The sequence below is a fragment of the Diabrotica virgifera genome, chromosome 9 (genome assembly GCF_917563875.1).
Source record: "Diabrotica virgifera virgifera chromosome 9, PGI_DIABVI_V3a".
Taxonomy (NCBI): Eukaryota; Metazoa; Arthropoda; class Insecta; order Coleoptera; family Chrysomelidae; genus Diabrotica; species Diabrotica virgifera.
Genome location: NC_065451.1, coordinates 116,946,877 through 116,969,416, shown reverse-complemented (window position 1 = coordinate 116,969,416; position 22,540 = coordinate 116,946,877). Strand labels below are relative to the sequence as shown.

General features: G+C 33.6%; 1 protein-coding gene across 1 annotated transcript; it reads left to right on the top strand.

Annotated features, from left to right (window-relative positions):
* The first annotated feature begins 12,483 nt into the window (after window positions 1-12,483).
* Window positions 12,484-17,309, top strand: LOC126891239 (uncharacterized). Its single transcript, XM_050660420.1, has 2 exons — window positions 12,484-13,092; window positions 16,506-17,309. Exons 1-2 carry the CDS (start codon window positions 12,484-12,486, stop codon window positions 17,307-17,309), a joined length of 1,413 nt encoding a protein of 470 aa, XP_050516377.1.
* Window positions 17,310-22,540: the final 5,231 nt, after the last annotated feature.

The following is a 22,540-nucleotide window of genomic DNA, read 5'->3' as shown; positions in this document are numbered from 1 at the left end:
CGCTTCAAGGGCAATATCAGGTATCGTTACGTTTGCTTCTAACCACGCACAATTTGGCTTTAGGAAACGATCTCGATGTCTTCCTGACTTTGACCATTTTTGTTAGATTTTGTGACAAAAACTTCTGACAGTCACTATTAAACTTTTTATAACGTCATCCGAAAAAGACGGGTTACCAAGTTCTTGCATTATGTGACGTAATAAAGCATCCGTACTTATTTCTCTTGCATTAGAAAACCAAACGTCAAAAAGATATCTACGTGAAATTTGCGAAGACATTCTGAAAATAAAGAAAAGTTGTATGAGTGTCGCAAATATACGCAAATAAATGGCAGTTTTTCCTGTAGGTAACAAGTGCCTCTTTCAAATAAATATAATAAAGTATCGGTATAATCCGATATAAGGCACTAAAACTCGAGTACAAATTGACTTAGTATATTTTAATTATAAAATAATCTATCTCCGTTCAATTTTCAGACATATTAAGAAAAAAATTACATGGAAACTTATCTTAAAACTCCCAAGAAAACAATGACAACAACAAAATCACTAGTGGCGTACAGAAACACAGCAAATTTAACGAACGAACTCAGACGAATGACGGGATCGCTTTGAGCGGTCGGTCGACGGAAATCAGGTAGCCGGCTGTTCTGACCGGTTTCTATTGTATGGTGAGAATTCTTGGAAAATAAACTTTAGTGACACATAATATGGTTCGTCTTCTACGAATGTAAATAATTATTTTACTTGCGTAGACTAGTGTACAATTTGACTTTTGTTCCTTTGGATTATGAAAATTACGCATTGTGCGACGCAAAGGTCTCCCCTCTTGCCAAATATCTAAAAAAAATAAGTTGATATATAAATATACCTATTAAAATTAATTAATTTTATAAATATACCTATATACAATTTTATTAATTATATTGTTATTTTGTATTTACTGATTTTAGATACTAATCTTATAGTAACAGTAAGACGTTCTAAAAAGCCAATACTTTTCGTACAGTTTGTATATCCAATACAAAAAGTAGGTTCTACCAATTTTACAAGTTTTTGGAAAAAGGGCTTGCTCATGCGATAATAATTTTGAAATTTTACAAAATCATTTAATAGAATGGGATGTTACACAAAGAATTCTCCTTGTTGGTGTCTTTAAAAAAATACCAGGCACCCAAACTGTCCTACGCCTACGAAGACGTCTCCATATCAAATAAGTGGTAAACAATTTATCAGTAGAATTATCGCTGCTAATTCTATCCTGACGGTCGGTCGATCAATGTGAGTTTAAAAAATAAAAATACAAAAGTTGGTTGGTTGTGTTCGTTCGGGCAGTCTGATGCCTACCTATTTCTTGATCCCGTGTTTCTCAGTGACGTCATCATGTCGCGTAGCATAATAATGTTTTCCCATGTTAAGCCAGTAAAAATGAGTAAACACTTTTCGGATAGAGAGCAATTGCCAATTTTATCTATTAATTATTTGTCTATATCAACCTTCAAGTGTTAAAGAAGCTTTGTCACCTCTGATTTTTGAATTGAACTTTAGTGTGTATGTACTTGAATATTATCTTTTTTATCCTCAAATAAGCGTTTTTTATCAAATGGATAGAACAACAAAGGTTTTCATAAGGAATAAATATATTTTCTTGTCTGTAAAGACTTGTTTGAGAGCATTAAATGGTATATTGACTATATTACTTGATTTGCCACATAAAAAAGAATATTTATGTGTCGAAATGGGACGAGGAAATGGCAATTCTACACACTCTTCTTCTTCTTCTTTAAAACGCTCTTCATGTACGAACTCTGATATGTTACTAGAAGATTGTGGCAAAGTAGTCGGTCCTGAACCTTGACTATGGGATGGTGTACTTTCTGTACATTGTTCTTGTTGCGAAAAACCCTCTTGTTCCTTTGGTTTTGGATCTAAAAATTGAAACGTTGTATAGCCAGATTTGCAAATATAATCACCGAGTGCACTATTTAGATTCAAAACTACAAGACATTCTCGTACTTATTGGAAACAATTATTTCCTATTTGGATTGCTGTTTCTCACCACAACTTTCAACGAACTCCATTTGAATAATAAGAAATGTTCATTTGAATCATAAGAAATGTTGGTGGGAACTATCAGGAACTATTATGTGAAATTATTAAAAACTAATTTTGATTTTATTTCTCCTTTAACCTATTGATTATTTTAAACCAAACTGAGTCAATACTATTTATTTATACAGTAATGGTGGCCTATATGATCTTCGACGTTTGGTTAATATTTTAGCCCGTTAGAACTACATTTGGGTTGGTCCAATAAAGTTCAGTTCTTATTGGTTGATAAGTAAACGCGCATTTATAAACTTAAGTTTATTGGTTTGAATACATAAAAATCAATCACAAATTGAAATAGTTTTCACATCTGCATTTGTGATGCCAGGTATAGCGTCTTCGTGACCACTCTCATAAGGTAGATATTGCAAAGTTGAACCTAAAGATGTGGGGAAAATGCCAAATATGAAATACTTGAGGCCGTTATTGATTGTTGAGGTGAGTACGCCATCAAAAAGCGTAATTTATCACGTTGAGTCAGCTGTCTCATGTGTGGTAGAAGAGAATTAAAGAAATCAATTTCCTCATCATTCGGGTTTTCAGCAGCTTTATTCTGTTAATTTTCAGTTTCTTTTTTTCTTGTTCCAACAACTTTTGGCCATTGCCTTTTGTTAATTGCCGTATTGCCAGATTCCAGTAAGAGCCTAAGAAGGTATCCATTGAATTCTGCCAAGCTGCGGTAGAGGAAATCTTTTTTAGACATCTATCTTATGATTCGATAATGCTGCTAATACCATCTTGGTCGGATGCAAGGTTTCCACTGAACGGTTTAGGGATGAACTGATCGGTCAAAAAAACTCCTGGAGAAGATTTTTCCAGACATAGCTGACTTGTTTATCTGTAATCAAAAATTTTTATCATTTGGAGTAAATTGATAGTCAACGTATTTTTTTCTACCGGGTTTTACAAGTATTAAGATCAATGTAGGACTTTAAGAGGATTGCTTAAACTTTATTACTCTGTGAATCTTTTTTACAAATAAAACGTGTTCTATAACTTGTTTGAAAGCACGATAATGGATAACGTATTTAATCTTATTATTCAATGTTTCCATCAGTTTTACAATTTCACTAAAACAAGTTGGAGGATTCATAGTTTTTGGGTTGATATGAATCCGACAAAACGGTAGACCAGAATGTTTTACCATATAAGTTTTGGGAACATTTTAAGTCAACTTGTAGTAAATATCCCTCTGATGCATTGTCAGGTATTGTTATATACAACCCATTTAAATCCTCCATAGGTCAAAGGTTGAGACATTGCCCAACCATATTGATTATTAATGTCAAAGTATATAAGATAGCTATCAGGTTTCGACGGATCATAAGATGACATATACTTATTATTTGCAGATGCTTTTCGTTTTTCACACTTGACTAAAACCTTCTCTAATTCCACGTTCAACAAATAAAAACATATCTGGGTCAGTCAGAAGTTAAAATTCCTGTTTGTTATGTTGCAACAGAGCATCCTATGTTAACGTTGGAATGTAAAATAATGAGCAGGATCTAATTTGTATGAAAAAAGACAGCTCTCTCTAAACTGCTCAAAAACATCTGCTAGTTGAAGAATATCTGTTTTCAACTAAAGATCTATATGTTCCTAAATCTTCACACTTAAACTTATCCCAGACATCTTGAGCTCTTTGGTATAGCTTTCTAGGACAAGGCTTTTCCTCTTGTTTATTATAAAACGCTTCTTGATAAGGTAGACATTGTTCATTAAATAGATCAAAGGAATCGATATAATCATAAGGCATTACTCCTTTTTATGTTATATGATTTATTTGTTCTCCGCTTACACCCATAAATTGAGATAAGCAGGTAAATATGAAGCCAGTTTTCCTATAGAAGAACTAAGAAAGCGAAGACTGTCAATAAATCTAAATTTAATTTGAGAATCGTCAACTATTTTCTTAAGCGAAATATGTTTTCACTTGTCAAAGGTATTAAATATATTCTTCCTTCCACTCATATAGTAATATCAATAGGAATTGTAGCAGTATCTTGATAGTTGATGTTACATTCCACCTGAGCAGCACACGAAAATTGTTTTCGAAAATTAAATGGTTATGATCTCTAACTTTTATGGAATCCCTAGTGAAAGGTTGTTCACAAATATGACAATGTGTAGCGATACAACTGTTCTTGAACAGGCGATATTTGGATATCATCTTCTTCTTCAAGTGTCCTGTCCATTGCGAACGTTGGCTATTAACATGGTAACTCTGATTTTGCTTGCGGCATATCTGAATAGTTCGACTAATGTGAGCCCGAACCACTTCCGCATATTTTGGAGCCACGGGTGTCTTCTCCTGGCTGGCCATCGCCTACTGTCTATTTTCCCCTGGACAATCAATTGCAGTAGACGGTACTTACCATTTCTCAATATGTGGCCTAGATATTCAAGTTTCTTTTGTTTAATTGAGGCCATAAGAGCAAGTGTGGCCTAACTGATTTTAACATATGTTATATACATAATCGAAGAAAATGATCAGAAGCTATTAATGTCCGATTGTTTTAGTAATTGTATGTTGACCAATAATCATTCTTGGTCAACATAAAACTACTAAAACAATCGGACATTGTTAGCTTTTAATCATTTTCTTTGATTATGTAAAGTAATGTTAAAATCAGTTAGGCCACTCTGGCCCTCATGGCCTCTATTATGCTCACGATTTCTTTCTCTTTCCCGATTCTGTGGATTACCTCTATGTTGGTGACATGTTCAGTCCAGGATAAACGAAGAATGCGTCGGTACACCCACATTTCGAATGCTTCTGTTTTTTTCGTGAGCATTTCTGTCAGCGTCCAAGCCTCCATACCATACAGTAAGATCGGAAAAATTTGGATATCATACGGACACAAAAACTGTTAAAACGTCTTCAGCCTTTTGTTATAGCCTATCAGCAAACCATTACATACAGTCTTTTCCTCAGCAAGATTTGTAAAAGGAAAGCTAATCATCATATGAACACTTGAAATAGAATCCAACGGCTGCAGGAATATATTCTTTCTGATGGCATTTTTATGTCAGTGGACTGTAAAATGCTTTCTAAATCAGCATAAACCATAAAAGTTGCTTTAAAGTTTTTAATAAATTTTAATAGTATATTGTGCAACAAGTGCAGAAAGGTACTAATTTCTCACGAGTTTGAAAAGTTGCAGTTTGAGCGCAAGCGAGTGCCGCAATTCAAACGAGTGAGAAATTATCTTTCTGCACGTGTTACACACTATACTTTTTCTAAAACCAGTTTTTTCTAAAAATAAAAATCACAATTTCCAAACGAAAATTTATTATAATAATAAATTATAAATTTTAAACTGTGTTTAATTAATACTAATCAATTTAAATTCCTTATACCTAAACAAATTACACAGAAATCAAAAAATTAATGCACTGCTTTAATTTGTTTGAATTTAAACTATTGTAAGTAATTATGATTATAAAATAATGTCACATTTGACCTTATATTTATGCAGACACAGATGTCCAAATATACCTACTTCATTCGACGTATCTTGCTGAGGTTGCTAAATACTTATTGGTTAATTGATATTTATAAAATGTTTATTAAGTATAATAACTGTCTTATCGGTTATATATTTGTCTACACTTTAACCACAGATGATATATAACAGAAGATATTTAACAGAAGATATAAAGTTACTCAGAATGAGGTAGTCATTTGTAGAATACTAAATTTAAAGTTCAAAAATAACGTGTTAAATTAGCGAATTTTCCAGATTTCTCGGACATGAGATGTAGTTAAATCGGTTCTTTTTTGAAAATTACTATCAAATCTAATATCTCAAATAAAACAATTTCATCAAAAGATGTAATAATATATTTTTTGTGAAATGTAATGGTACTGTGCAGAAAAGAACTTTCTGCACAATAATGTCATATATCATATACTGTGAGAAAATGTCAAGTTTCTTAACATAAAACTGTGCAGAAAAGCGCATTTTGAATAGTGGTTGTAGAAAAAATATGTTTCCCAACTTCAGGCATTTTGGTAGCATGGTTATTTGACCTTTTACAGTCGTCTAAATGGTTAACTTCGCTTGATGAAGATAAAAATGATTAAAAACATCTACCACACACATAGTCTGCTCTGCTAACACAAGATTTAAGACGAATTTGAAACTTGTTTTGAGAATAAAAATAACGTAGACAACAATCACAATTTTTTTTCATCGTAATCCCTTAGCTGTGTAGATAGAAGATGATAAATTCTTGATCAATACATAATGACAACTAGGAATAGCTTCATCATTTTTATTATAATTATCTTAAATAAGTAAAAAGTTGACATGTTTTTCTTTTACATTCTGCGTTAGGTTTGTAGGTAAAGTCTTAAACATTTTTTTGTCCTTTGTAATATACACACATTTATGGAAATATTCTTTTGTTTCTCAAAGTTTGGAATCTGTCGTATTATCATTGGCCACTGTTTACCTTTATTAAAAACTTCACTGTAATGAGGATATGAACTGGTCCTACCAGAATGGATTTCTGATGGATATAAAGCGGATACTACAGCCCATGCAAAGCATATTTATTTCATAATTATTGACATTCTTTTAACGTTTCTTTAAAATTTCTTTTAACGTTTTGGGAATTGTGTAATGTTGAATTGCTTCGAGTTTCGCTTGATTTGGCATGATACCTTGGGAAGTAACGACGTTGTCTAAGAAAGCGACGTCTTTTGTTAGAAATTCTGATTTGTCTAGCTGGACTTTTAGATTATTTTTTTGAAAAGTTTGGAAGATAGTTTTTGTTTGTATCAGATGTTCTTGCAGGGATTTAAAAAATATTATGATGTTATCCGTGTATACGAAACAAAATTTGTGTAGAAAATGTCGTAAACTATTGTTCATTAGTTTAGAAAATATTGATGGACTGTTTAATTAGACCCAATGGTAATCTAACGAGTTCAAAATGCTCATGGGGGACAGTAAAGGCAGTTTTCTCAATTGAAGTGGGGTGCATTTCAATTTGATGAAATCCTTGGGCAAGATCGAGTGTCGTGAAATAAGTAGCTTTACCGAAATTGTCAAGTATCTCATTTATTCTTGGAAGTGTGTATTTATCTTCTATTGTGTTTTCGTTAAGTTTTCTATAACTTATAACCATTCTAAATTTTCGCTTTCCGGACGAGTCTGCTTTTTTCGGAACGATCCATACGGGGGCCAAATAGGGTGATATAGAAGATCAAATAATTTTATTTTCCATGTAGTTTGTTTATTTCTCTGGTTATCCCTTCCTGTATAGTTTTAGGATGTCAAAATCTACGTGCATAAATAGAGTTTTCGTCTTTTGTTCGTATTTCGTGTTTTATGGCTGAAGTGAAACTTAAGTTTGTTTTTTCATCATAAAAAATGTCTATATTTGTGGCATAGATTTAAAAAAAAAATGTTTTTTTTTTTCGTTTAAATTTTGGGTGAGAATTTTATTAGGATCCAAGTTTGACGATAGGCCAGAATGCAAATCGTAATTATTAATGGGTTCTACATTAGGGTGGGCTGAAAAAGGGAAGAAAAATTTTTTTTTTGGAAAATGATGTTGGTATAGTAAAAAAAAAGTTGCAAAATGGGCAGACAATCAAACAGTTTTTTTTTGTTTTAATTAAAAAAATTTAGCCCCGCCCCAAGGGGTCGAAAAATTTTTTTTCTGAATTGTTTTTGATTTGGTATAGCATAAAACTAAAAGATATATAAGCCCATTTATGATGAGAAAAAAATTTGGTAAAATTATTTTAATATTTAACCGCGCCCCTGGCGTTTTGAAAAATGCACTTGAATAAAAAATTCGAAATATGCAGCTCTTCGCTTGAAAAAATGATGATTTATTTAAATTTTGCAATAATATTCTATTTTTATCATCATTTATTCAACCCACAACTCACCACGGGGAGGTGGCTGCATGTCGAGTTGCACCCGCCTCCCTCCCTTAAATGTTATGTAGTAAATCTAAATTTAATAATAGTAAAGTAAAAGTTAATTATTTGATGTTTTTACCTTTTTAGCTGTAAAATATTGTGACTTATTCTCGAATGTAGGTAAGTTCTGTCTTGCCTCTAGTCTAACTCTTATAAATCCGTCCCTAGCCGAGTGACCACAAACTTTGCTAGATGCCTCTGTTATAATCTTTATACATCGCTCAACGGCTTGAGTGTTACTTGGTAATTTGCTTATATTTAAAAACGACCTATTTTTAATAGCTGCTAGCAGTTCTTCATTTTTAAAATTTTATGATGGGTATACCAACACAAGTGTTAAACTGTTTCTGGCTTCCGAAGGACTTCCGACTAAGAGTGAAGATCTAAGAAAAATTCTTCTAGAATTCAACGATGCTTATGGAATCGGTGCAGATGAAGTAGACGCTGATCTTGCTGCTTTTAGGTCTTTTCTCACTTCGGAAAGGATTATTCACCTACAAAAATCAAGAGAATGTCACCGAAATTATTATTCCACTAGCTCTCCAAGACGAAATTTTTAAATAATACGACGTGTTCTGAGGAACTAGAAACCTCGAATAATTTTAGTGATGACAACTTTAGTATGGTTCTGATTAATATTCGTTCTATAAGAAATAAAACTGACGAATTGTTTTTGTTTCTAGAGGAATTAGGATTTCCCCAGATAGTTGCTGTTACAGAACACTGGCTTGCAGTCAACGAGCCTTTTTTTGTAGAGAAATATACCACAATTGCTAGGTATGTTCGTCCAAACTCAGCTCATGGAGGCACCCTAATTCTTTCTGCAAACAATGATTTTTCTCTGATAACAAAATATGACTTTTTGTTGAATGAAGCCTTCTTTGAATTTTCCTTAGTTTTTAATAAAAATCTTAATCTTTACATTATTTGCATCTATAGATCACCGACTCTTCCGTGGAACTATTTTTTCAGAACCTGCTAAATTTGTTAGATGACTTGCCTCACAAAAGCAGAAAAATTCTATGCGGAGACTTCAACATAAATTATGCTGCTGCTTGTGCTACCCAAATGTTCTTGGTCAACATATTTGAATCATATGGTCTCTCAATGCACGTTAATTCTCCTACAAGGATTACAAAAACTACATCTACCATAATTGATTATATTTTCTCCGATTTCTCACCCCTTGATGTTTGCTCTACAGTTATTAATGCGGAACTATCGGATCATGAAGCAGTATATACGAAATTTAACATCTTCAGCAAACCCTCCTCGAAAACCCGACGTTTAGGTAGGATTTTTTCCGCTCGGAATTTTCATAAATTTCAAAATTTATGTTTAACTTCTGACTGGCATTTTCCTTCTACGGACGTGGACTATAATTTCAGTGATTTTTTGGAGAAGCTTGTCTGTATCTTCAATAAGGCATTTCCTTTAATTACGATTAAGCCAAAACGTCGCAAACCCTGGACTACCAAAGTTATCCGCATATCAGCAAAAAATATGCGTTCACTACTTTATATCAAGAAATTTACTACCAACGTCTCTGTCACTCAATATATCACCAATTACAGAGTCACATACCTAAAACTCATCAAATCAGCTAAAAAAGCCTACTATCAAAATTGTCTGGGAAGCTCCAAAAGTGTTGCAAAAGAAACTTGGTCCATAATAAACGATCTTCGAAATAAAACCCACGCAGCTCAAACATTTGCCCTTCCAAACCCTAAAAAACTAAACGAATACTTCATTAACGTGAGTAAAAATATAACATCAACTATTCAGTCTCAACAAGATCCCATTTCCTATCTCCCTAATTCAGAAATTGTCTCGAATTCATTCTTTATAAGACCAATCTATAAATCTGAATTGATCCAAACGATCAATAGTATCAAAAGCAAATCATCTTGTAGTACTGATGGACTATCCATAAAAATCTTCTCAAATCTCACAGATAATGTGTTAGAACTCCTCGTGTCACTAATTAATGATTCCTTTGAAAACGGTAAATTTCCAGAGTGCCTAAAGACAGCCATTATTATTCCTCTTCATAAAGGTGGCGAAAAATCTAATGCCTGCAACTATAGACCTATTGCCCTACTACCGGTACTCTCCAAAATTATTGAGAGGCTCATAAAAACCCGACTTATGTCCTTTCTCTTTGATAACAATATTTTATCACAAAATCAGTTCGGCTTCTTAACTAATAAATGTACAACTGATGCCATGTTTTCTGTACTTCATGAGGTTTACCAAGCACTAAACAATAATCTTTATACTGCCACTGTTTTCTGTGACTATTCCAAAGCTTTTGATTGTGCAAATCACAACATTTTGATTAAAAAACTTAATTACTATGGAATTCGAGGTATTTCTTTGAATTGGTTCAAATCTTACTTAGATAATAGGAAACAATTGGTTAGAGCAAATGATACTGACTCTAGTCTCAAAAACATTATATGTGGAGTACCACAAGGTTCAGTATTGGGTCCTCTACTTTTCCTGATCTTTATAAATGACATCACTAATTTAAAAATCGATGGAAAATTTTTTCTTTTTGCTGATGATACCAGTATCACTTGGAGCAACTCAACTATTGCAACTCTTCATGCAACTATAACTTCTGATCTTCTTACGATAAAAACCTGGTCTGACTCTAATTTACTCTCCTTTAACGTGGATAAAACGGTAGCATTATCATATAAAGGTGCTCTTCAACCCCTGCTTGTGAATAGCAGCCAGATCTCTACCGTTGATTCTGTAAAATTTCTTGGTATTCTTTTAGACAGCAACCTCAAATGGTCCCTTCATATCGATTTGTTAAGTAAGAAACTCGCCTCGGCCTGCTATGCCATAAGATCTGTTTCGAAGGAACTCAATTTAGCATCTTCTAAAATAACATATTTTTCTTTATTCGAGTCTGCTCTTCGATATGGTCTTCCTTTTTGGGGGTCTAGTACAGCTGCCCAATTTGATGTTATTTTCAAATTACAAAAAAGAGCAATAAGATATCTGTTTGGCCTCAGAAGAACAACCCATTGCAGAAGTTACTTTAAAGATCACGAAATTTTAACTCTTCCATCTTTGTATATTTTAGAAACTGTTTGCTTTATTCGTAAACACATGCATGTCTTTCCAGCAAGGCCTCATCATGACTACTTTACCAGAAATTCAACTTTTGATGTCTATTTACCGATCCCGTCTTCTGAGTTAGTAAAGAAATCTATACTATATTCCGCAAAAAAACTATACAACCATCTCCCTTTACAACTCAAATCTGCAACATCCTTTCTCAAGTTCCGTAAAATGACAAAAGCTCATTTATCTAAAAGACCATATTATTCAGTAGAAGAGTTTCTTAATGACTAACTAAGAAATCACAGTAATGTACAAGTAACTAAAGTGTATTTATATATATTTGGGTGTCACATACAGCAGCTTAAACTTATTAGTTCCTTTGTTTGTGTTTTATTATATTATGTTGTATGTTCAATTTTGCAATTTATAGTAATTTTGCAATATATTGGTTTTTGTTTTTTTACTTCACTTTTTTAACTTGTTTTTGTATTAAATTGTATTTGTTATTGTTATGTATATCTTTTTCGTGAATCTTTGTTAAGCTTTGTCCATAAAATTGTATAATTTTCAGTGACAATAAAGCATATTTCTATTCTATTCTATTCTAAAATCCATCGTTAGCGGGGGCTCTGTTAAAGGGGATGGCCCGTTTCGGCGCCGGCGATTCGGCGTCGGCGTTTCGGCGCCTGCCGGTTCGGCGCCCGCCGATTCGGCGCCCGCTGATTCGGCGCCCGCCGATTCGGCGCCGGCTGATTCGGCGACAGATACTTTGGCAAAGTGAGAGAGAAAAAAAATAGTTGTTAATGTATGATAGTCTGAAATTTTCTTTAACAAAAAATGTAGAGTCAGGAGAACAATTTTCGACATTTTAATTTTAGAAGATGTAAAATAATTCACAAAAATAATATGTTTTATTTAATAATTTTATGCAAAAACCATTATTTTAATATTAAGAAATTTTTGATTAAACAAATACAAATGACTCTCATTCTATAATCTGCAATATAGGATTATTAGTTTTAATAGGTACGTCAATTTCAGATGTCTGACACTAAGAAGTATTAAGTATTTTTTGAATAATAACAAATTTGTGCAGGGTCTATTAAACTTCTTAATCTTCTTAAAGAGGCAGATTTTCGTAGAAACAGTGATAATAGTATTACTGGATAAGTAGAAAAATCATATTTGACCAGTTTAAAACGTACCCATAATTAAAAAACGATTAACTCTCTAAGGATTATGACGAAGCAGGGTTGGCAATCTTCTCAGTTAGAACTTGAGCTTCATTCAGTGCTGAAAGGTTATAGTGAAAGTTTAAAGTTGTGATTAAAAAAGAAGTTAACAAATTCGTAATGGAGAATCAAGTGAAGAGTAAACGAGGCGGAAGCAAATTTATTCACGATGGCTTTGCCTATGTATTTGACAAAGCTAGTAAAGCAGATAATACATTGAAATTTTACCGCTGCGAACAGAAAGACCGATGTAAGGCACGAATTCATGTTCAGAACAACGCTGTGATCAAGTTCTTAAATGATCATTCGCATGAGCCCACTCCTGCCAAAATTGAAGTCGATGCTGCCAAGACGAAAATAAAGCAGTTGTCCGAAAGTAGCCGAGAGCCAACTGTTCAAGTTATTAACCAATGCATTGATAACTTATCTCAAGCAGCCCAAGCATCAATGCCAGACCAGTGTGCTTTAAGGAAAATCGTGAGAAGAAAACGTCACGAAGTTCTTGCTCCACCTCCAGCTCCAACGTCAGCGGTTGATCTTGTTCTACCAGAGCGTTACACCACCATTGATGCCCATGGAGAGAATGAACAATTCTTGCTCGCTGACAATGGTCCCAGAGAGGATAGAATTTTGATTTTTGGACGTCGCAGCAATCTGAGGTACTTGCAACAAGCCGAGAACGTGTACGTGGATGGAACATTCAAGTCTGCCCCACCGCTTTTTGCTCAGGTATTTATATATTTTTATACATATATTCATGATTATTTTTTTTTATTTTTATTTTCAAACCCTATTAACGCTAGCCAATGACTTTATTATTTTGTGTGTTTTAACTTAACTGAACTATACGAAATTTTAAAAATTCAACAAAATGAAATGGTTAATAAGTTTACATGAAACCTATTTTAATATATATTTATTTATTTTTTGTAAATAATATAGAACCCATTGGTGTACAATAAGAGAGAGTTTAAATAATAAAACATTTAAAAATAATAACTTTTATATCGAATATTTTATACTTATGTCCAGTACATCTAAAGTACGTACAGTTTTATACATTATTGTTTATTTCTTGGTAAAAAAACTCAGTAAAAGTGAAACCATTTTTATTTTATCTGATGAAAATCGATCCGGGTTAGCCAGACTTCCGGGTCATCGGAGGCCGACTTATCGGGGTTCAACTGTAAATAAATATTGAAAATTAGTACAATATCTCGTCTTCAATTATTATTTAGTTTAGTCACCGTTTAGTATATCGTGGGTCAACCCCTTTTCAAACAAACAATTTTGTCCAAAGATTAGACAGGTAGAGAAATATGCGACCTTCGACCTTTATATTTAGTAATAGTTAATCAGAATTAGTAAGTACATTTTGGAAAACCTATTTTATGATTGATAAATACTGTGTTTTAAAACGGTTTCATTAGATTTCAGGTATATCTACCCAAAATTTGAATACAATTAAATAAACTTTCCAACAGGTAAACACTGAATTAGATCCAGATAAGAATGTATATTTTGCAGGTACAGAGTTTCTTGAGGATTAAATTAACAATCAGGAGGAAAGTTTATGTGTCCCTGCTGATAGGCTACTTATGGTTAAAATAAATAAATAAAATCGAAAATATATTAGTTTTCGATTTAGTTTCAAACTGTAGTTCGAAGTGCAGTCTTCTTTGGGTTTGGCCTCTTTTTGGACCAATTGTACTATACTACCTCCGTAACTTTGAAACTGTTCACTTTAGAAGGATTATGCATAGGGGCTTTTTTATTTCAAATTTAATGTAGAACATTTTTGTATAGAAGCAGGCCCGGCCCCAGAGGTGGGCGAACTGGGCAGCCGCCCAGGGCGGCAAATTTAGAGGCGGCAAATTTTAGAGGACAGCCAATTTTTGAGATTGAAGAAATAATAAATTGTGTTTTTAATATGATAAAAAATCAATATTATGAACAATAGCGGCAAAAATTCAACTGTAAAAACGAGAATTAAATAAGTGAAACAATAACAATTGCAAGGTTCATTCGACGGGAAATCGACAACACCGCCTTCTTCTTCATCGCATAATAATAGTGGGATCAAAACTAAATTAAATTCACTGAAATTCACTTAAAAAAATAAATTTACTGAAAAAGGATACAATAATTGGAAACATATGGCTGAAACTTTGTCCAGCCACGCTAAGTCTCCAGCTCATCTACAGTCACAGCGACAGTGGTAGAACTAACACTTAGACTAGAATTGGGCAAAACCATAGACAAATAAACACAAAATGTTCCAAATTCAGAAACTCGTCATTGGAAAAATGTAATAGAACGACTTATATCAATAATACAATTCTTAGCACAATAGGGTCTTCCATTGAGGGGCGATTCTGATAAAGTTTTACATCACAACAATGGTAATTTTGTAAAGCTTGTTGTGCTCTTTGGAAAATTTGATTCTGTTTTACAAGAGCACATTAGGAGAACAACAAATGTTAATAACAAGCAACATCACTACTTGGGAAAACGTATTCAAAAAGAAATTAATCAACTCCTCCATGAAATCGGCAAAGTATTATAGCATAAGACTAAGTTTTCACTCTAATGGCATATAAAACAACATGTTATTCTACATCCCACCAGACTGAAAACAATGGGAACCTTCTCTGGTTACACCTCCGAGGCTTCTACAATTTGCAAGCCATACGGATGCTGCGAGTAAGGAAGATGAGGAAATTTTACAATTTATAATTCACGTCCCATCTGCTCAGCGCGGTAAAGTTCCAACGAGAATGCTTCCCTTCGTACTCCAATCAGAGTAAACATGTAAACCAAAAATGAATAACGATTCTCAATTTCGTTGCAAAACAAAAATACATCCGCACCATATTCTAGTCCAATCAGAGAGCGCAGCAAGCACCTCTACCGGTTTCGAAACTTATTAGTCTCTCATCAGGAGGCACATATGCTGCTCTCTCTGATCCAACCAAAACAAGCCCCGGCGTGCAGTCACGGATTGCAACGAAGGAAATGGCATAGACGCCCTAGCGGCAACTGCTAGCAAAAGACTAAGTTTTCACTCTAATGGCATATAAAACAACATAATGTTATTCTACATCCCACCAGACTGAAAACCATGGGTGTATTTTCGTTTTGCAACGAAATTGAGAATGGTTATTCATTTTTGGTTATTATAGCATAATTTTAGATTGTACAACTGATATTTCTGAGGTGGAGAACAGATGCCTATTGTTGTACGTTTTGTCATTTAGGTTCCTGTTCACAAAGTGTTAAAATTACAGAACATTTTCTTGGATTTGTGCCTTTACACACACACGTGTGCCTTAAGCACACATCAATAAAAATAAAATCTTGACGATCGCTGAAGTAACGTGGTGGGTCTACTAAGGAGGGGGCGGCGGTCGCCGATATTGCCCAGAGCGGCAAAATCCCTAGGGCCGGGCCTGTATAGAAGGTTGTTCATGCTAAACCGCATAGTTATAGAAGTATTGACGAAAGTCGTAAAAAACTACGAATTTACCGATTTCTCCCCCCAAACCCGACGCTCAAAATGGTGTGACTTTTTCCTGAACATTATATGGACCATATAGAACAATTTGGTGTTGGTTTGAATGTCTGGGTTATGCCATCTTTTGAATAAATTGTATCATACTATTATAAAACAATACACCACTGAATCTCTAATCCAGATAAGTAAAAAGTGTGGGAAATCCTGGAAAATCCTGTACAGGTGCCATCTATCCGTGAGAAAAATTTGGCACAAATTAGTACATTTGGTTGCGTCTCTTTATACTTTTCACTCAACGGTATCATGCATTTTAACAGAAAATATTTTTTTGTACAAGTTATTACATTTTTCAGTGTAGGTTCGTTCCTATGACGTACAACGTACGGCCGTTGGTATATAAGCATGGAAGCTTACGCCGTATGTCCGAACTTAAAATCGCTGGGATTATTTACCTCAAAAAAATTAGTAGCTGGGGCTGAAAGGGTTAAACAGCCCCTTAACTTCAATCAGAAATTTCATTTCATTTGTTATGGAATGTCATTTGTTAAAAAAAATGTTTAAACAAATAGTAATGAAAAACGTTATGTAATTTTATAATATATTTATAATATATGTATATTTATTTTAGGTATATATTATATTGGCAAGTGTTTATGGTGGTGTCATCCCAATTTTGTATGGCTTGCTGCCTAACAAGAGACGGCAAACATATGGTGAATTCTTTAGGATGGTAAAAGATGTAGCTCCTGACTTCAAACCAATGAGAATATTCTGCGACTTCGAAATAGCCGCCATCTTAGCTATTCAAGAACAGCTTGCAGAAAGTGCCATATCCGGATGTTTCTTTCATCTATCGCAGAATCTCCAGAGGCACATGGCACAGTTGGGTTTGAGATCACAGTATAACAACGAAGCCGACTTTGCCGTTCATGTTAAAATGATTTTAAGTTTGGCATTCGTCCCAATTGACCGAATTGACGATGCACTGGATCATCTTTATGCAACACTGCCTTTAGAAATCCAGAAACTTTTAAACTATTTCGAAGATAACTACGTTGGAAGACCCAACAGGAGAGGAGGTGGAAGGCGTCAACCATTGTTTCCACCAGAAATATGGAATCTGTACCAACGAGTTCGGGATGGTGTTGACAGAACAAATAACCATGCAGAGGCGGCCAACAGAAGGATACAAAATGAATTGGGCATGGACCATCCAACGATATGGAAGTTCATTGATGCCCTAAAGAAAATTCAAGCCGGACGGGATGTTTTCCTTGAACGGCTGATTGCTGGAAACGAACCTCCAAGCAAGTTAAAGAAATATATTCAGGCAGACCAACGAATTGAAAGTCTAGTGTTAGACTACGAAAATAGAAACCTAAATGATTTTTTGAGGGGTATCGCCTATAAATTTGAAATGCGGCAAAATTAAGTAGTTTTTAAAACTTGTACATATTGTATATAGATATATTTTTTTGAATAAAGAGTCTCAATAAACTTGAAAATTTGTTTTTTTTTTAAACCTTAAATCCATACAGAAATCCATAAAGTTGGAAAAAATAACATTTAATATATTTTTTTAGTGTGGTATAGATATAAATCAAGAGCCTCTTAAATTTCTAAAAAAGTAACGTAGGTATAATCTGGCGCCAAAACAGCCGACGCCGAATCGGCCGGCGCCGAACCGGCCGAAGCCGAATCGGCGGCGCCGAATAGTACTAGACCCCTGTTAAAAAGCATTCATTCCAATTAATTAGCTCACTATAATTCTCGGCATTCCAATTTATGGCAGGGATTTTAAAAACACGAACTTTTTCTGGTTGATCTCTAGTTCTAGCCTTTAATATGCGTCGAAAACCAAGTTCCCTAATATGACTTCTTTCGTCGGCAATCATAGCTGTCAATAGGGAGTTTTTGTGCACACAAATACGTAAACGTAACGCATCTTTTTGACATATACGCTTGCGCATTAATGGTTGAACTACCGTATCGAGATACGTATTACCTAAGGTTACGGTCTGGTACGTTAGGTTCATACGCATCCCTATCGAGCCGAAAGTTACCGAATGCTCAAGCGGAGCTTACCCGATTACAGACGCAAACCGTCATCGTCTGTCAATTCTTTTCTATTTCGTTATTTCGCAACATCCATCAGCGCACGTGGCACTTGTTTTTATTTTAAGTTTTAAGGTTAAAGGCATTTGTTTTGTTTTTAACAATGGAAAATAGCAGAAAACGACTTCACTTCAGCAATGAAGATGATTTGTTCTTGCTGAAGGAAGTCGTAGGCCAGAATCCCTTCGACCATCCAGACAGGTGGAACTTAGTTCAAGTAAACATGCTGCAAATCACTGGAAAGCAGGCGAGCGTTAGAGCACTGAAAGATCGTATAAAGAACCTGGTGAGCAAGTTTAGTCAGAGGGACCACAGACTTCAAATTAAGTGAGTATACATTTTCTTTGGATAATTTAAGTAATCATCCATGTTCCTTATTGGAACTCCATATTTAATGTTTAATATTTGCCTAGGTATATAATAATAATGTATTAAGTTGTCTATTATAAAAATAAAACAAACAAATCTTGTATTTAAGAAATATAAGTAGACCAACAAATGACTTAATTTCAGTAAAATTTTCAAATATGGAAAAAAATATTTAAATTATTGATGTACAATAATTTGCCTTCACAACCAAAAGGTATAAACAAAATAAAAAAATTGAAAACTAAGATAAAAGCATATTTTTATATTTAAATACATAGGCCTGGATCCCACGTACAAAAAAAATTATTAATAGCAAGCTGAATACTTGTTAATAGCTTAAGGGTGTCTATTCGGACAAAGTTTGATGTAAGGGAACACTGGAAACAGGGAAAGTATTAATTGTGGAACATGTCATCCTGACAAGTTTATGATTGTGAAAACTAGCAGGTTGTTTTTAGGTTTATTCAATAGCAAACTTTATATAATATATGAAAAAAAAATTATGTCCGACAAATATATTTGGCGTTTTAATAAGTCTGACATTGCAATGTTAGAATAACGTTATGCTAGAATGATATATAGAACATGTCAAATGACAGGAATTATGTTGGTGATAAATATCAGTCTGATTTTTGCATGAGAGTTTAATGAAAGGGCAACAAATCAATTGGAAGTTCTGTCTGACAAAATACATTGGACGTTTTCATAATCTGACATTCCAATTTTTTAAACTGTTCCACAATTAAAACTTCCCCTGTTCCAGTGTTCCCGTACATCAAAGTTTGTCTGACTAGACACTGTTAATGTATTAACAAATTTTCAGCTTGCTATTAATCAACTTTTTTTTGTATGCAGGATCCACACCTAACAAGCAATCAAAACAATACAATATCATTTATCTTTTTTAAACGCTTTTCTTTAGTTCAATCATTTGGGTCAAATCTTTGGACGTTAATTTGACTGCCTTTTCTTCAATGCAAATGACTAAAAATTTGCAGACATATCCATTCGCGGGAACAATACACGAATAGTCAATGAAAAATTTTATGTTTATTAATTGTTTAACTAAAAAAATTATTTTATTGGAAAATCCTTAAATTCTCTTGTTTTTTACAATGAAGAAACTTTAGAAGAAGCTAATTACTGTAGATAATTTTACTTTTTACGTTAATTGTTTACGTTAGACTTCATAAATAAACAATAAAGTTTCAAATTTTTTGCTGATTCTGACGACTTTTCATGTTTGTACATCATATGTTTGATACATACTTTAATAAACATGACGATATATTTTAATGTTTGAAAAGTGTAAGACTAAAAAGTAAAAAATAAAAAAATATTAAAAAAAAAATTTTAGGAAACGCTTTTCTTTAGTTACGAGTGACCAAAATTAAAAATATAAATAAATCAACTAAAAAGCAAAAAATAAAAATAATTGAAAAAAACACATTAGTCAAAGAAAAGCATGGGGCGAAAACCGTTTATTCGATGAAGACACGCCACGTTTTTCTTTGACGAATGTGTTAGATTTTTTCAATTATTTTTATTTTTTGCTTTTTAGTTGATTTTTTATATTTATAATTTTAGTCACTCGTAACTAAAGAAAAGCGTTTCCTAAAAAATTTTTTTTTTAATTTTTTATTACATATCAGATAAGTAGGTAATTGTATTTTGTGTGAACATTTTTGTATTTTTTTAATGTACTGGAGGTGACATTTGTGTTTCTTGGAGTTAATAAATAAACGAAATTAAATACAAACACTGAGATTGTCCTTATTTTTTATAGATCAGGAGTTGAAGAAGTTTCTGAGATGGATGATCTTTTGCAGTATGTACTGGAGTTGTCAAGGGAATCTGCACTTTTACCCTGTTAAGGGTAAAGTCAGAATAACAGTCACCAGCAGGCATTGGTGATAAGGGAAAATGCAACATTAAATTTATTTAACGACTCGTCTACAACTGATGGTAATTTAGAGACTGTCTATGAATGAAACAAAGTTATTAACATTTTTTATATTATAGTTCATGAGGAAATAATTGTCGAAAGCGAGGATCCAACAAAGCCTGGATCAAGTCAGCAAAAAATTGAAGAAACTCCAGGAAAAAAAAGGACCATTTTAAGTATGTTATTTTTAATATTCACTGGTTGATGTATATATATATATATATATATATATATATATATATATATATATATATATATATATATATATATATATATATATATATATATATATATATATATATATATATATATATATATATATTGATACATGTATCCATGTGACTTCCAAAGTATATACTCGTAATACGTTGTCACTTCATATATACCGTAATGACTTCCGATTTCGGAAGTCACAACGTTTTGCCTATATTTTTACGAATTTGGCTACTAGATGGTATTAGAAGGCTTATATTAAAAATTTCGCTGGAAGTTGAAGCGTTTTTCATGTCTGCTCATATGGGGACAAGGATAGACTATCTATAAAAATACAGGGGGGTAAGAATGGGGCTAAAGAAGAAGAAGCAGACACATAAAGCCTCGTTGCGGGACGGCAGCTCATTTGTTGTGCGGGAGCTAGGTCGTAGATTCGTTAGGGAGGGGGAGGGGTGTTAAGATGACTAAACTACCATAACAATTACAAAGGGTACTTACTCTGACTAGAGGATCTTTCTACTATTTAAAAAACAGGACGCCGTTCGAAACAAATCCTCTGGTTCATATTTGGGTACTTACTAAGACTTTTTTCTCACTTACGGGGTACCAAATGGGGGGACATTCATCATTGATTCCTCTTTGGGGTTAGACTGGGCAACATCTTTTCTTTTACTGGCTTCTATGCCATATTCTTTCTTCTGTACTAAAACTTATACAGTTGCATTAGACATTTGGTTAATAATTTTCTCCAAAGTGTTATATAAGAGAAATAAAATAGGTACACTTTCACAAACATTTATTTAAAACCTCAAACTTATTGACTTTACTACAGGACAAAATGTCCACAAAGCTTTTACATTAATTCCGTACAAAAAATCTTCAATTTTACATTATTTTTCTTGAATACAACAAAAGTTAACTTTGTTTAGCAGTGTATTTCAACGATTTCAAAACAAACACAAGATTTGACGTAGCTGTCAAATGTCAAAGTCACTGTCATTTTATTTTTATTACATGATATGCAAATTTATATTCAAACAAAACAATTTTAAACAACTATCATAGCAAAACAGGACTTTTAAATATTATATTACGGGATCTTTAGATATCAAACTAACAACAAACGTTATTACAAGAAACTTTTCCATTTTGAAAGCGACTATTATACTTTTAAACTCTTTACCAATAAACTTTAGTATATTATCCTCTTGAAATTTAACAAAATTAGCAAATGTATCATACCTTTATTTACTTTCACACGGGGTACACAAACAAAAACAAACGGGGTCATCGACCGGAGGCAGGGGAGGACATGGCTTCAATCTTCAATTTCAGGACAATGGGGACTTGGAGACTTCATTTCTGGGAACTGGAAACAAAACATCACGGAACAGGAACGACATTTCTTCGATGAAATCGGGGCTTGACCATCATACATAAGACAGGAAACAATGGGCAACAATGCCGGTTTGTAGAACTGGTATTTGACTCTCAAGAGGCTTCGATTTTCCATTAAATCCATCACTATATGTGGAAAAAAATCCTCTCAGAGCACTCACCACACATTCAGATCTTCACAGCGACCATTCTACATTTTACCGGCGGGGAACAAAAGGACTACGCCCTACTTCAAGCGAGTACCAGCCGAGGAGCAGGATGCTATCACCTCGGGACGTAAAGCTGGACTAATTTGCGCTTCGCTCTGAAGCTACTACAGGGGAAAGTATGACGGAAGTACCGAGCGATTTTGATCCTTAGGGATGCTTAGTTGACAAGAACTCAACTTTCAGTTCAACATTTCTTCTAGAAAGTTCTTCTACGCATCAGAACTGTACTTTTGTCAGCACTTCTTACAAATTGTAACACATTTGAAATGTTGTGCAATACTTCATGGCTGTATACAGGGACGGCTTGGGATCTTATAATGATATTGAACTTCACAAAATAAATTAAAAAAATAGACATTCTTTTTGGGAATTGGGATATTAAATTAATGTTGGAGTTTTTTCAAACGCTACAAA